Source organism: Myotis davidii, unplaced genomic scaffold, assembly GCF_000327345.1.
Source record: "Myotis davidii unplaced genomic scaffold, ASM32734v1 scaffold174, whole genome shotgun sequence".
Classification (NCBI taxonomy): domain Eukaryota; kingdom Metazoa; phylum Chordata; class Mammalia; order Chiroptera; family Vespertilionidae; genus Myotis; species Myotis davidii.
The window spans coordinates 1,861,027-1,878,104 of record NW_006289087.1 but is presented as its reverse complement, the minus strand read 5'-3'; the positions used below and the strand labels follow the sequence as shown (position 1 = coordinate 1,878,104).

Here is a 17,078-nt window from a genome sequence, read left to right as displayed (position 1 = left end):
TGTCCTTGTAGGGTCTTGTGGAAAAATGGGATCAAAAGTTGACTCTCTTCTCGCACACCCTGGAGGAGTGGGTGAACTGTCAAAGATCTTGGCTTTACCTTGAACCCGTCTTCAATTCTTTGGAGGTAAAAAGGTAAAAACTTGAAATATGCCACATACAGGTACAAAAAAAATCATCGTGGGTTATTTATTCTCTGTGATTCTTGAGAAACCATTTCTTCATAAAAAATTGAAAATAACATTTTTTAAAGCCTTATTTCTCAGTTATTGATAGGGAGCTATTAAGGACAGGGAAGAAATGTCAGATACATCGTTATAATCTCCAAGCGACAATATGTGTCTCTTTTATTAGTGTGGTTCTTTCAAAAACATTTTTATTGATTTCAGAGAGGAAGGGAGAGGAAGAGAGAGAGAGGAACATCAGTGATGAGGAGGAATCGTTGATCGGCTGCCTCCTGCACACCCCACACTGGGGATCGAACCTGCAACCTGGGCATGTGCCCTGACCAGGAATTGAACAGTGACCTCCAGGTTTATAGGTCGACGCCCAACCACTGAGCCACACTGGCCGGGCTGTTAGTGTGGTTTTGATGTAAACAGTAAGCGTGTTTTTAGTAGCATTCATGCATAAATGATAATTTCTTACTCTGGACAATGTGAAAAAATAAAGGATCTAGACCAGTGGTTCTCAACCGTGGCTGCACATTAGACTCACCTGGGAATCTTTTTAAAATCCTGATTTCTGGGCCTCATCCTCCAGAAATTCTGTTTCTTTGTTATGGGGTGAGGCCACAACATTAGTAACAAAGAAACAGAACTTCCAGAGGATGAGGCCCAGAAATGAGGATTTTAAAAAGATTCCCAGGTGATGCTAATGTGCAGCCAACGTTGAGAACCACTGACGTAGACAATGTTGAAAATTTGACCATCTCTTTCTATCCCTAGCATTGGAATTAACTGGTCTCTTTGTAGCTGATTGGTCTTAAGAGTGCTTAAGTTGAGACATATGTATTATCGAGGCAGAATTTAAACAGTGGACATCACATAAGCTAGTCTAGGGGCCATTCTGGAATAAGGTAGAAAGTGATGAGGGGTATGTTTATAAGGCATATTAGAGCAGATGATAGAAAACCTTGAATATCAGGTTAAGTATTTTGAGCTTTATTTTAGATGCATAGGGGAGCTCCTAGGGGTTAACAAAAGAGAAATGTTTAGATGCATTACTTCGTAGGAAACAGTATCCCTTTTTGTTGTATGCATATAGTTCTTACCATATGAATGCTTTAGACCAGTGACGGCGAACCTTTTGAGCTCGGCGTGTCAGCATTTTGAAAAACCCTAACTTAACCCTGGTGCCGTATCACATATAGAAATTTTTTGATCCTTGCAACCATAGTAAAACAAAGACTTGCATTTTTGATATTTATTTCATATATTTAAATGCCATTTAACAAAGAAAAATCAACCAAAAAAATGAGTTTGCGTGTTACCTCTGACACGCGTGTCACAGGCTCGCCATCACTGCTTGAGACTCTGTTAATCTACACTTATTCTCAAAGGGCTCTGAGGAGGTGAAACCACATAACGAAGGGGTATGTCCTTTATGGGCACGACAACCTAGTGCCTGAAATGCAAACCTCAATGCTACCTTTTACGAAACGTTTCTTAATGAGAGGGAAGGCTCCTAGGTAAGGGATTTCAGAATATCACCAAATTGCTCTTTACAGGATTGGCTAGCAGGCTGGAAACAGGGCTTCTGCCTAAAGGCCCCCTTGCCATGGCTGTAAAGAACAGAAAAAGTGGGTCTGGAACAGACCCGCCTTCGACTCACGGAGAAAGATGATGGGCCGACGCACTATCCACTGAGCCAAACCGGCCAGGGCCGAATTTTAGTAGCCCTTTGTTTTATTCCAAGCCCTCAGACAGAAATCACTTCCGCACACTCTATGTAGGACTTTTTTATATCTCAAGTTTATACCCCTCGTTAGGCCTGATCTTGTTAAATGATGGCTGGATAGCCAATGTATGGTAGTATTTCCTACCATGTACGCCACTAGTACACAACAGACACTAAAAAAACACACACAAACTTTAGTTAATGCTCGATCAGCAAAAATATGACAGAGCAAAACATTTTGTAAATTGAACACTATTGGGTGGCAGATGCACGGAGCACGCAGATTTTCATGATCATTTCTTGCCCTGACCGGTTTGGCTCAGTGGATAGAGCGTCGGCCTGTGGACTCAAGGGTCCCAGGTTCGATTCCGGTCAAGGGCATGTACCTGGGTTGCGGGCACATCCCCAGTAGGGGGCGTGCAGGAGGCAGCTGATCGATGTTTCTAACTCCCTCTCCCTCTCCCTTCCTCTCTGTAAAAATGATCATTTCTTCCAAAAATGAAACGATCCCCGATCTTCTTTCTGCAGGCAGCTCCCAGCAGAATCAGAACTCTTCTCTCAGGTGATGGACACGTGGAAGGAGATCATGTTAAAAATCCAGAACAAGCTGAACGCGTTGGGAATAGCCATCTCCTCGGGCGTCCTGGGGATCCTGAGGAACTGTAACGCCTCCCTCGAACGTATAAAGAAAAGCCTGGAGGTAACGCCGCCGAGGTCCCCGTGTGCGGAACCGTTCAGCTCACACCCTGCCCTGCAACACACCACGCGGTCCAACCCCCGGGCAGGTTTGCTTGGTTGCTCTTGCTTCCCAACGGTATTTCCGACGCTCACCATCTGTCGGGCTCATGCAAACACTATAGAGAGCCCCGGCTGGTGTCCAGAGGTGACACGCGAACTCATTTTTTTGGTTGATTTTTCTTTGTTAAATGGCATTTAAATATATAAAATAAATATCAAAAATATAAGTCTTTGTTTTACTATGGTTGCAAATATCAAAAAATTTCTATATGTGACATGGTACCAGAGTTAAGTTAGGGTTTTTCAAAATGCTGACAGGCCGAGCTTCATAGGTTCGCCATCACTGGTCTAGAGAAAGGGAAGAGACGTGCATGGACCAATCTAAATGACCCTCAGCAAAGTCTCACATTTTTAAGTGCCTACCTGCACGGGCCCCAAACAGGGCCATGGCCGGGGAGGAGCCTGCAACTGAGGATACATGCCCTTGACCGGAATCAAACCCGGGACCCTTCAGTCCGCAGGCCGACGTTCTATCCACTGAGCCACACTGGCCAGGGCCCCTGCAGTTTTAACATTGTGGCTCTTGTGTGCCCAGGGAGGCCCAACGGGAGTCATATCCTGATGACACATATTCGGAACTGCTCTTCTTTTGGTTCTGGACAGGACTACCTTGAAGTTAAAAGGATGATTTTCCCAAGATTCTACTTCCTTAGCAACGAGGAACTTCTCGCGATCCTGGCGGGGAGCAGCGACCCCGAGTCCGTCCAGGTGAGACCACTGTCCTCTGCTCCGCAGCGTTATCCCCAAAAGCCATGGGGGGTGGGGGTGCGCTGACGCTCGCTCGTTTCTGGTCCACAGCCCCACCTGGTGAAATGCTTTGAGAACATCAAGCAGCTGCTGATCTGGAAGCAGGAGATCGGCCCCCCCACCGTGATAATGCTCATCTCCAATGAAGGGGAGGCCCTGTTGCTGCCCAAGTACGACCTTTATGTTGCACAACCTCCACTTGGCGATTTCAGATTGATCGTAGAAGCTGGCTAAGCAAACTCCTTCTTTTAAAAAAAATACATACTGCCCTCATTGGTCTGGCTCAGTGGATAGAGCATCAGCCTGCAGACTGAAGGATCCCAGGTTCGATTCCAGTCCAGGGCACATGCCTGGGTTGCAGGCTTGATCCCCAATAGAGGATGTGCAGGAGGCAGCCAATCAATGATTCTCTCTCATCATTGATGTTTCTTTCCCTTTCCCTTTTTCTCTGAAATCAATAAAGATATAATAAAAAAAATAAAATACATACATACATACTTACTTTTTATTGATTACAGAAAGAGGAAGGGAGGTGGAGAGAGAGAGAAACATCAACGATGAGAAAAACCATTGATCGGCTCCCTCCTGGGGATCGAACCCACAGCCCCGGCCTGTGCGCTGACCGGGAACCAAACTGTGACCTCCTGGTTCATAGGTCAATGCTCAACCACTGAGCCACGCTGGCCAGGCAGCAAAAACTATTTCTTCAAAGATAATTGCTTGTCTGGAATTTTACCCTTCCATGTCGATATGGAGTAACAGGATCCTGAAAGCCAACGCGAGGTTTGATTAGTTGAATACAGGCTGCATGCCCCACACTGGGGACTGAGCCCGCAACCCAGGCATGGGCCCTGACCGGGAATTAAATCATGACCTCATGGTCCATAGGTCAGTGCTTAACCACTGAGCCACGCTGGCCGGGCAGCAAACTATTTCTTCAAAGATAATATGCTTGTCTGGAATTTTACCCTTCCATGTCTATATGGAGTAACAGGATCCTGAAAGCCAAGCAAGGTTTTATTAGTTGAATACAGGACGGAAGGAAACTCGCTTGGGGTTGTTGGTTCTGCCCCTTCTGATTCTCCTTCCGTTGCCCTGGCCCAGTCTGCCAATGCTCTATCCACTGATCCAAACCGGCTAAGGCAGTAAACAATCCTATCAATGGTCAATTTCTTCTTTATTTTATTTGATGCTATCAATAGCATTTAGTGCAGTGGATCATTCTATACTCTTTGATAGTTCTGTTTACCTGGCTCCAGGGACACCGCATACTCAGGTTTTCCTTTTACCTTTGAAGCCACTTACCAGTCTCCTTGATGAGTTCTTCCTCTTCTCTTATATTCCAAAAATTGGAGTCCTCTAAGGTTTCTTCCCTTCTGTATCTAACATTCATCCCTTTGGTGATATCTAGTGTCACATCTATATATATAAAAGCCTAAGTGACTGTTACAACTGGATGACCAGCCGATAATTATGATGTGCCCTGACCACCAGGGGGCAGCCGCTCAACGCAGGAGTGTGCTCCCACAGCCAACTTCCCACAGTCAGCTAACCTCCTGCCGTCCCTCCCCTGGCCCCTGGCCACTGGCCCCCATCGGCCCCAATCAGGACTGGGTGAGATGGCCCCAATCAGCCCCGATTGCTGGCCAGGCCAAGGAACCCCACCTGTGCACGAATTCGTGCACCGGGCCTCTAGTGTGTATATATATATGTGTGTGTGTGTGTGTGTGTGTGTGTATAGACTTGGTTAATTATCTACTAATCTAAGTGGGAACTAGACAGAGAAATGCATGAAGTGAAATCTATTGGGTCATGTTGATAAGCGTCAGCTTGAGGGTGTGACCAGACGGCATCGGTATTTGTGTACTTTGAGATTCTTAAGGGTTGAACTCTGGCCGGATTGGCTGCTTCCCTGAGACCTGGTGCCCAGGGGGCCTCGGGAACAGCCCCTTCACTTCTGGGCGTCTCTGTCCCATTTCCGCTCCCTGGCATCGTTTACTTGGTTTAGTCTTTTTAAAATATGTTTTTATTACTAATTTCAGAGAGAGGAAGGGAGAGGGAGAGAGAGAGAAACATCAATGATGAGAGAGAATCACTGACCAGCTGCCTCCTACATACTTCCCCCCCACCCTGACACACACACACACACACACACACACACACACATACACACTGAGGATTAAGCCTGTAACCCAGCATGTGCCCTGATCGGGAATCGAACCATCACCTCCTGGTTCATGGGTCGACGCTAAACCACTGAGCCACACCAGCTGGGCTACTTGGTTTAGTCTTTTTAAAGGTTCTCCTTTCTATAGTTTAATCTGTCATTGCAATCTGTGTAGAACAGGGGTCCTCAAACTTTTTAAACAGGGGGCCAGTTCACTGTCCCTCAGACCGTTGGAGGGCCGGACTATAGTTTAAAAAAAAACTATGAACAAATTCCTCTGCACACTGCACATATCTTATTTTGAAGTGGAAAAAAACAAAAAAACGGGAACAAATACAATATTTGTATTTGCATGTGGCCCGCGGGCCGTAGTTTGAAGACCCCTGGTGTAGAATAAAGGCAGAGCCTCAGTGCGCGCATCTAAATTGGACTAGAACAGTCTGCCTACATTTCTAGCTCTCTACTGTTGGTTATGGGAAAGCCACTGGTTCTCAAGTTTTAACACGTTGCGGACCGGTAGTTTCATTGCTGGCTTTACCCAGTGGCCCGATAAGTCTCTATTGAACGAGGTCAAAAAACGTTTTACATAAATGCTAAAGGCACGCTTTACAATTACATGCCCGTTGCATTTTGAAGTTATGAATGACGTGCTCTTACAAGCTAATATCCTTTTAAAGTGTGAGACTTTGTAAAACACTGTGTACGGTGGAGCGAGAATTCTCGTGATCCGTCCACAGGGTGTTAATATCGATATTTAGTAATATTGCGCTAACACCACCACAGGCTTTCCGGAGCAGAGCAGGTTACCATTTACCTGCAGAAATGACCACTGGGCTTTCCTTTGCTCCACTTCTGACCCCTGGGGATGTGAGAGGACCAGGTCTCATTCCAAATGAGGGAGGGGGGCATGCTTCTTTCTGTAGGCCGGAACCCCCACAATGCATCTGGGCATTTGAGAGACATGCAGATCTTCAATGGCTGGTTAGACAATCTTATCATTCGCTAATGAGGATCGTTCTCTCTCTTGGTTTATAGTTGTTTTTTTAAATGTCCTTTCCTTTCCATGTTGTCTAGGGTGACAAATTTTGTTCAGTGTTGAAAAGCACAGATGCCAGTGAGCAGGAGCTGTTGCTTGTAGTTTTATTGGGAAAGCTGCTCGCGATCCGCCTTCAGTTATGATGCTCGGGTTTCTGGAAATTGCGCCTTATCACCGACTCTAATAATTAAAGGTGTTCAGCTGCCTCAAATGACTTCTGTGAATCTACTGAGGAATTCAAATGCAGTTTCATCTTTAATATGTGGCTATCAGGATATCAGGAATTACATGCATACATTTCCTTAGGGTGAACTTTTCTTGATATTCACTTTTTTAAAAAATATATATTTTATTGATTTTTCATAGAGAGGAAGGGAGAGGGATAGAGAGTCAGAAACATCAATGAGAGAGAAACATCCATCAGCTGCCTCCTGCACATCTCCCACTGGGGATGTGCCTGCAACCCAGGTACATGCCCTTGACCAGAATCGAACCTGAGACCTTTCAGTCCGCAGGCCGATGCTCTATCCACTGAGCCAAACCGGTTTCAGCAACTTTTTGGTCTACTTACTTTCTTAGGCAACTATGCAATCATGTCCTACTTTTTCCGTGCATTTGCCAGTTTCTTTTTCTTTCTAACACCTATTATATATTTTGCTGTGCTGCTACATGCAAACCTTCTCAGTAGAGTGTACCTTCAGTCACCACATCGGGGTTGGCACCAGTTAATATTTTTTATTAAATGCTACTTGTTTAATAGCTTCTCACAGCTGTTTCCATGATCAGAAGACATCTGTATCACAATGTTATTTTGAACATTTCTGTCTCGTGTTGTTGTTCCATGAATCAAGTGTAACAATGGATTTTGGTTTTTTGCTTTTACTTGGTTTTACTTTTATTCATATCAAAGTGTTTGCTGTCCGTTCTGGTCGGTCGGGACGCCCCAAGGTCACTCTCTGCCCCTGCTCGGTCTTGTGTGTACTTGGGCCGCTCGTGCCCTTGGGTGGTACGGCCTGGATTCCTCTCCTTGTGCGTCCACTTGCGTGGGGCAAACATGAGGCTCCCTTGTGCCTCCCTAGTTTGGGCAAAATCTATGTTCCTTTACCAAAAGCCACAGCTTGGGACAGGTGGTGCCTCTCTCTGGTGTCTCCAGCCCTCATCAGGTCCCAGCGACTTCGTCCCCTGACCCCTTTGGGCCTGAGGGTGGTAACACTGCCCCTGCTGCTAGACCCGGCGTCCACCATCCCTGCGGGTTCCCCTACCCCTGCCCTCACCCCCGAGGGTCCCTTTAAACTCTCTTCCTTTCAATGTGCTGTGCCCTGCCATTTCTTTAAATTTATTTCGATCACCCTCACACTTGGACTCATGTCTGCCATCGTACGGCGTGATATCCAATGGGGCTTTGGGTTTGTCCCCATTGGAAACGTGCAGATGATGCTAACGAGGAATTTAAGGGATATGAGGTAGGCACGAATCAAGGCTCTATGGGTGCTATTTGGACCCATACATATACCTAAAATTGGAACAAAACAAAACAAAAAAAAATCGGAGTTCCTGGAGGAAAGGCCCCCTGTGATCTTGTCCTATTTGCTCACTAACTGGCCGCAATCAATGACCAGGTGTAAGTAATGGAAATACATTTTTCTGTTACAGATTTGTGAAGGAAGGGATCGAGGAATGGAGCCGCCAGCAGTTTTCCAGCTGGGTGGTGTCCCACCCAGGACAAGTGGTGCTCACCGTGGTGAGTCAGGGCTGCATCCATCTTCAAGGAGGGCCTGGGGCCACGCTGCCAGGGAAGCACAGATGTGGGGATGGGCCATCAGGCAGGGCACGCGTGTACATCACTGACCTTGAAATGCATCTGAAATAAGATATACAGATGGATGGACAGATAGGTGATAAAGCAAACACCCGCACAGCAAGCGGTTAACTGTAGAATGCAGCTGGTGGGCGTTTTGGAATTCATCTTATAATCCCTTTAAATTTTCCAGTTTAAACTTTCACAGTAAAATCTTTTTTTAATATATTTTTTATTGATTTCAGAGAGAGGGGGAGAGGGAGAAAGAAACATCAGTGATGAGAGAGAATCATTGATTGGCTGCCTCCTGCACGCCTCCTGCTGGGGATCGAACCCACAACCCAGGCATGTGCCCTTGACTGGAATTGAACCTGGGACCCTTCAGTCTGCAGGCTGATGCTCTATCCACTGAACCAAACCAGCCAGGGCTCACAGTAAAATCTTGAATAAAAATAGGCCATGCATTATCTTCCTAGGGACACCACGCTCTTGTGCTGCCTCTGTTTTCTACCGCTGTCATTAAAAAGTCACTGCAAACTTAGTTGCTTAAAACAACACCCTTCATTATCTGACAGTTTTAGAAGGACAACACGTCTCCCTGGGCTCCGATTGGGGTGTCAGCAGGGCTGCGGTCCTCTCTGGAGGCCCAGGGGAGCCCCACTTCTTGTCTTTTCCAGCTTCGGAGGCCACCTGCCTTCCTGCCTGGGGCCCCGGCCTTCATTTTCAAGGCTAGCGATGCTGCATGTCTCTGACCATTCCTCTGTAGTCCGATCCCCTCCACCAACAGGCAGATAAAGGTCTCCAATTTTAAGGATACATGGATTGCATTGGATCCGCTCAAGTAACTTACCAGCCTCTTGACATATCCCCCGCCATTAACTCCCGGGTCAATCTGACATTAACCTAGTAGCCGCCGTAAAATAGCTGTAGCGTGTATGGGAAGAGTCAGTGATTACAGACGACGTGTGATAGAAATAGGACTTCTGCGTTCCACTGAGGAAACACCACTAGTTTCATCTTGGACAATTCCTGTCGTTATTACTTAGCCTAGTGGTTAAGGATACATTTAGAAAGTATAAATATTGGTGATAAGTATACTTCCATTTATTAATGACTGAGTCCCCCTCCCCCCACACACAAGCGTTAAAACTCAATATTTAGCTCTCACATACATACAAAGGTGTAAGCTCTCTCTTTTACTCACATGCAAAAGCACTCATACATACACACACACGCCACCCATAGGCGCCGTGAACACACGTGTTTTAATTTATAGAATTGATGCTTCTGTCATCATGTTGACATTTTACCTTTTCAGAGCCAGATCATGTTTTACAACGATTGCACCAAAAGTTTCACGAGTTCTGATCCGAGAGAAGGGCTGGAAAAAGCCCACGCGGATCTGATACAACACTTAGAGCAGATCGCAGGGCTGGTGGTGCTGGACACGAGCAACGCTCGGACGAAAGTGGTCCTGGGGGCATTGATCACGCTCTACGTTCACTGCAAAGACATAGTGAGCGATTTACTGCTTAAAAACATCTTCAACGCCGAGGATTTTGAGTGGACAAGGTAGGTAGATCTAAACTGGAACTCTACACGAAGTCATTTCTCACATACACACCGCTTGGTAAATTAACTCTGTACCCCAAACTTTGTCAAACTTGAATTTCAATTTTCTGGAAGAATCCATATTGCTAAAATGTCCATACTACCCACAGCAATCTATAAATGCAATTCCATCCCTATCAAAATTCCAATGGTATTTTTCACAGAAATGGGAACGGGGGGCAGAGTGGGCGCAGAAATCCTGAAACTTGTATGGAACCACAAAAGCCCACCAGTAGCCAAACCTGTTTTAAGAAAAAAGCACAAAGTTGGAGGCATCACAGTTCTGATTTCAAACTACATTACAAAGCTGTCGTAATCAGAACAGTATGCTCTTGGCATAAAAACAGACACGTAGACCAATGGGACAGAATAACGAGTCCAGAAATAAACCTACACACATGGACAATCTACAACAAGAGAGCCAATAATTCATGGAAAAAAGATAGTCTCTGCAATAAATGGTGTTGGGAAAACGGAAAGGCCATATGCAAAGAACGAAACGGACCGCTGTCTTACAAACAAGAATTAATGCAAAATGAACGAAAGACTTGAAACCATAAAATCCCTAGAAGAAAACATGGGTGGTAAGCTTCTTGACACCAGCCTTGGCGATCTGACTCCAAAAGCAAAGGCAAATATATTGTTATTGATGTCAGAGCGGCAGGGAGAGGGGGAGAGGGAGAGAGACACATCAGTGATGAGAGAGAATCATTGATCGGCTGCCTCCTGCACGCCCCACACTGAGGCTTGAACCTGCAACCTGGGCATGTGCCCTGACCGGGAATCGAACCATGACCTCCTGGTTCATAGGTTGACGCTCAACCACTGAGCCACGCCGGCCGGGCAAAATACAATTTTTAAAAATAATGAGGACAGATGGCATTTCTCTCAACTACGTTCACATAAGGATGATACTGACAATTCACAATGTCTTGAGCCACATTCTCATTTGAAACCATAATAAGCTCCATAGGGCTGATGCTTCTATAAATCCTCCGTCTATCTGACATCACACCGGGCAGCATGAGGCAACAGGGCCATTTTCCCTCCAGGGACGAACACCCCTTTGTATAGTCTTCTGAGCTCTCTCTCATTTCAGTGGCTGATACAGTCATTATGAATTTTCCATCGCTTTTCATTTGTTTTACTGTTTTGATTTCTGTTTTCAGCCAATATTTTATTTTGAATCTTTATTATGTTTCCGTATTTGGAAACACACACACACACACACACAAATGAAAAGCAGTTTTGCCCCGATAACGTGAGCTTTGGAAATGTTGTTTTCAGACATCTGCAGTATAAATGGAATGAAAAACAGATGTTGTGCTACGTCTCCCAAGGCGATGCCAGGTTCACGTACGGCTACGAGTACTTGGGCTGCACGCCCCGGCTGGTCATCACGCCTCTCACCAACAGGTGCTGGCTCACTCTCACCGGGGCGCTGCACCTGAACATGGGGGGCTGTCCTTCGGGCCCCAACGGCACCGGAAAAACCGAGAGCGTCAAAGACCTGGCCAAAGTAAGTGGTTCTGCATCCAGAATAGCAGCTTCCTTTTAGTCCTAAACTTGAACGGCACCCGACAGGGACACCATCTGTGTGAAGAGGTTCTTCACCGTTTAACGAGCCCCTTTGGTCATTCAGACCACGCACCGGTCGGTTCATTTCCGAGCGGCTGTTCCGTGTTGGGAGCTGGGGGCTCACTGAGTCCACGTGCGCGTTGCATCTGCTTGGAAAGCCGTTGGACCAACCGGCTGACATGGGAATGGTGGTTGTGTCCCCCTTTCCCTTCCTGTAGGGGCGATCCATTCTTTTTGAGCCCCGTACACAGATTTTTGCCTAGTCTTGGTGATTAATGGGTGTGTGTGTGTGTGAGCGCGAGAGAGAGAGAGAGAGAGAGAGAGAGAGAGACAGAGACGCGCAGGCACAAGAGCCAGAAGCACCTGATAAAGCCGGTTATGTCACTGGAATGCTGTTTTCTTAGTTTATATTTGTTGGTGTGTTTAAAAATGACCTTAATGTTCCACGTGCTAGTTGAACTGGTAATGGCATATGAGCATCTCTGCTCACTTCAGTTTTGCGAGTTTTAAAATTTGGTGTGTAATCTTTAATTGCAAAAGTTTTTGCAAAAGAAGGCATTCATTACTCTGTCAGTTTTAACCTTAGTTATTTTGTGTCATCATGTAAGAAATTCATTAAAATAATATTTTTGTTTCGCAGTCCTTAGGTAAACACTGTGTCGTCTTCAACTGCTTTGAGGATCTGGATTATAAGGTAAACCTTACATACTCAGGTAAAAGTATTATGCAAATGAAAGAAATAATTCATTGGGGATTGAAAGAACAAGAAAAATGTCTTAGAGATGTATTAAGTATTAATAGAACTATATATGCTATTAATAATTTAAGCTAATAGAATAGAAACTTAGAATGCAGTGTAAACTTAAAACATTATACAGTTTGCCTGTATTCAACTGAACTACTTCTTAAGATTGTGTTTTTCAAACTTTTTGATGGAGATATTTCCAAACAAAATCTAATATGGAATATAAATATAAATACAACAAATTAAGAGTACTGATCTACTCATATAGATTTCTTTTATGTGTACTAATCCTATACATTAACTTACTGAAAAGGTAAATCATTAAGAACAATGAGGCAATTCTAATTAACACAAAACTTTGAATCAGAGTTTATATGGATGATTACAACTTTCTATCAGCCCGTTTGTTTTGCTTGCACAGTATCTAAGACATATCTCAGAATCCGGGGTATTTATTAAAAGTTTACGTGCCTGTCGCAAATTTACTCGAAGCTGTAAAACATTTCATCGCGGTATGCCAGGTCCCAGCCTTTTGCGTTTGATTGCTGTCATTTATTTGCAGTTCAAAGCACGTCACCTCTGAGATCCTGCATTTCCAATCTGTGCTCACTCAGCTCATAAAAAAAAATCAGTAAATAAACTGATTGAGTGATTATTGAGACTCGTACCAAGTAGAGCGCACCTTCCAGCGGGGCCCAGAGGACTAGGAGGGGTGAGCTGCTGAGCAAAGCTTAAGGGGGAGCCAAGGAATTTAGTAATCAAGATAAATAAGAGTTTCATGCAGTCGTTTTAAGAATGAAAATTAATATCCGCCACCCCCCGCCCCCATGATAAACCCGGTATCAGGCATTGACAGTTCTGATTCCTGCAGTGGGAGGAGGGGAGCGACTTCGGTGTCCTGGGCCTGAGCCGCTCCCTCAGCCTCCCCCATCCCCTCTTCCCCCCTCCCCCCCTTTCCCTCCCTCTCTCTAACACCTGGCAGAAGCTCCCCAAGGGCCCCAGAGGCTGTTTGGTCTGAAGGTGGTTCTGTCTTGTCTTGTTTAGCTGCCAGCACTTACAGATCAATAGATGTCGTACAGATCAATAGATGTCGTACAGATCAATAGATGTCGATCCCAGAACACCGGCCACCTGGCCGCCCTGGGCTGGCGCCACCACAGGCAGCACAAGCTGAGTTGCAGCGGGCGCTTTAGCTGGGCCCCTCCACTCTGGCCTGTTCACTGGCCCCCCGCCCCCAGCAGCCGCCCACCCTTAGCCCTGAGTCTTGTCCCAACCGAGGAAAAGGAGCCCCTTCCTTCAGGCACTCAGCCACCGTCTGCAGGAAAACTGCCCCAAAGACCTTACAGGGGAGCAGGGCTCTGTCTGGAACAGTGATGGCGAACCTATGACATGCGTGTCACAGGTGACACGCCAACTCATTTTTTTGGTTGATTTTTCTTTGTTCAATGGCATTTAAATATATAAAATAAATATCAAAAGTATAAGTCTTCGTTTTACTATGGTGGCAAAGACCAAAAAATTTCTATGTAGCCCTAACCGGTTTGGCTCAGTGGATAGAGCGTCGGTCTGTGGACTGAAAGGTCCCAGGTTCCATTCTGGTCAAGGGCATGTACCTGGGGTGTGGGCACATCCCCAGTCGGGGGCGTGCAGGAGGCAGCTGATCGATGTTTCTCTCTCATCTATGTTTCTAACTCTCTATCCCTCTCCCTTCCTCTCTGTAAAAAATCAATAAAACATATTAAAAAAAATTTCTATGTGTGACACGGCACCAGAGACACGCCGAGCTCAAAAGGTTCGCCATCACTGGCCTAGGGGGGCCTGGGAGCCCGGGCTGTGCAGTGAGGGCCGCCGTGGCCCCGCCTCAAGGGTCCCGGTCAGCATCAGAGTTGGCTACTGTGTGTTTAGGCTTCAGAGACGGGGCAGTTGACTTGCCCAACAGTTGGCAGACATAGACTTCACCCAAAAAGCCTGAATCGGGGAGGACTCGCAGATGGTGTTTGCTTGGTTTGCGTGAATGGGAAGAAGATGCAAAAATGAATATCCTAGCCCTGACCGGTTTGGCTCAGTGGATAGAGCGACGGTCTGTGGACTGAAGGGTCCCAGGTTCGATTCCGGTCAACCTTGGTTGCGGGCACATCCCCAGCAGGGAGTGTGCAGGAGGCAGCTGATCGATGTTTCTCTCTCATCGATGTTTCTAACTCTCTATCCTTCTCCCTTCCTCTCTGTAAAAAATCAAAATATATTAAAAAAAATAAAATAAAGGATTGACTTTTAATTTAAAAAAGAGTGAAGTTCCAATGGTAAGATCCTTATTAAGTTTGTAGCAGTGAGAGGTGACAAGCGAACTCATTTTTTTGCTAGATTTTCTTTGTCTCACGGCATTTAAATATATAAAATAAATATCAAAAGTATAAGTCTTCGTTTTACTATGGTGGCAAAGACCAAAAAATTTCTATGTAGCCCTAACCGGTTTGGCTCAGTGGATAGAGCGTCGGTCTGTGGACTGAAAGGTCCCAGGTTCCATTCTGGTCAAGGGCATGTACCTGGGTTGCGGGCACATCCCCAGTCGGGGGCGTGCAGGAGGCAGCTGATCGATGTTTCTCTCTCATCGATGTTTCTAACTCTCTATCCTTCTCCCTTCCTCTCTGTAAAAAATCAAAATATATTTTTAAAAAAATGAATATCCTAGTGAAATGTTCACCTGCATAGTAATTGTCAATAATCTTTTTTTTTTTTTAAGATAATGGGAAGATTCTTCTTTGGACTAGTTCAGTCAGGCGCGTGGTTTTGTTTCGATGAATTCAATCAGATTGATGTGGAAATCCACTCGGTGATTGCCTCCCTGATCCAAACAATTAAGGCGGCTAAAGACAGCTACTCCGTCAGGTACCTGCCCCGTGGACTGCAAGCGTGGTCCACGCTTCCTGTTACTATTGTGAAGTGTTCTCTTCCACAGAAAGTGTTGGGTGTGTGCGGGCCACTCACCCATCACGTGTCTCTTGCTTGGCAGATAACGTGAAAAAGTATTGGAGTGGAAATTTTCTCAGTGCCTTTTCATCTTATCACAGCGCTTCTCAACCTTCTGGCCCTTTAAACACAGTCCCTCATGCTGTGACCCAACCATAACATTATTTTCGTTGCTACTTCATCACTGTCATGTTGCTACTGTGATGAATCGTCATGTAAATATCTGATATGCAGGATGGTCTTAGGCGACCCCTGTGAAAGGGTCGTTCAACTGCCAAAGGGGTCGCGACACTGTCTTATCGTGTTTCATTTGAAGAAACCCAAGTTGTTTTTTCCCCTGTAATTCTACATCTTTTTACAAAGCAAATTCTGCTGGCCACACAGCCAAGCCCCCTCTTACTCCGTGACTCTGGGTTAATATATTTTAAGGGAAAAGTCCTGTAACAATGATATCAGTACGTTAGATTGCTGATGTGTCCTGATCCAAACGAAAATGGTTTCCTCTCCAGGCACCTTCAGGAACTTGCATGATTCCCTTGGTGGGCACGGCTGGGTGTGTGGGTTTAAAATTCCTCCGACAATCTGACATTTCCCACGCGAGCTAGGGGACGTCCGCTTCTAACTTGACTTTCCAAGGGTTCGTTTAAACTACTAGGCCTGTGACGGCGAACCTTTTGAGCTCAGCGTGTCAGCATTTCGAAAAACCCTAACTTAACTCTGGTGCCATGTCACATAGAGAAATTTTTTGATATTTGCAACCATAGTAAAACAAAGACTTCTATTTTTGATATTTATTTTATATATTTAAATACCATTTAACAAAGAAAAATCAACCAAAAAAAATGAGTTGGCGTGTCACCTCTGACACGCGTGTCATAGGTTCACCATCACTGTACTAGAGCCACTGTCACGCGGCCTCAACGTCTGTGGATAGAAGTGGGGGCCACGGTGACCCACACTGCACCCCTTCCTCACCACAGCCCAGCCTCGCCCCGTCTTCCTCAGCTGTGTCCGGGGAGTCCTCAGGCTTCATCCCCCTGGGGTCCCCTTCCCTGCTGTGACCACCCTCGTTGGTATCGGCTGCTCACGAAATCACCAGATGATTTCTCTCCATGTCTCCACCATAGTCCCCGCGACAGGAATCAGTGACCCCAAAGTTACTAAATTGGGCAGCAGGGGGCAGGCTGTGCTCCCCGTTAACGCAGGAACTCGATGCCATGGCCACTCTGGGGTCCACGGTGCCCTCTGTGCGGAGCTCTGGGCCCCAGATCTCCCCGGGTCTTTTCCCTGTAACTCAGTTCAGTCATGTGGGTACCTTCCCACCGCGGGCCCCCCGAAACTCCTCAGACAGCTTCCGACGCGAGCAAAGAAGTCGGGGTCCCAGCGGGGCTCACAGTTGTGGCTTCAGACGAGCCTCTCATTTCTCCTCTGACCATTGTTTCTTCCCAGGAGGCTCTGTTTGGGTTTTAACGGAACACGGCCCGAGGCAAGTTCAAGCTCAGGTTTTCGGGATTTTTTGGTTTTTGTTTTGTCTTTTATGTGTGTTTTTTAATTATTATTATTGATTTCAGAGAGGAAGGGAGAGGGAGAGAGAGAAGCATCAATGATGAGAGAGAATCATGGATTGGCTGCCTCTTGCATGTTCCACACTGGGGATCGAGCCCACAACCCGGGCATGTGTCCCGACCGGGAATGGAACCGTGACCTCCTGGTTCATCGGTCGGTGCTCGACCC

At 46.0% G+C, this 17,078-nt stretch overlaps 1 protein-coding gene across 1 annotated transcript in view; it reads left to right on the top strand.

Moving 5' to 3' along the window:
* The window catches only part of DNAH14 (dynein, axonemal, heavy chain 14), a 157,968-nt gene that overhangs the window by 38,325 nt on the left and 102,565 nt on the right, over positions 1–17,078 (top strand). Inside the window, exons 19-27 of the mRNA XM_015562337.1 lie at positions 12–133; positions 2,426–2,597; positions 3,299–3,403; positions 3,494–3,612; positions 8,299–8,386; positions 9,750–10,015; positions 11,342–11,573; positions 12,273–12,326; positions 15,118–15,263. Of these exons, the coding sequence (XP_015417823.1) occupies positions 12–133; positions 2,426–2,597; positions 3,299–3,403; positions 3,494–3,612; positions 8,299–8,386; positions 9,750–10,015; positions 11,342–11,573; positions 12,273–12,326; positions 15,118–15,263 (1,304 nt within the window). The remainder of the gene's footprint in view (positions 1–11; positions 134–2,425; positions 2,598–3,298; positions 3,404–3,493; positions 3,613–8,298; positions 8,387–9,749; positions 10,016–11,341; positions 11,574–12,272; positions 12,327–15,117; positions 15,264–17,078) is intronic.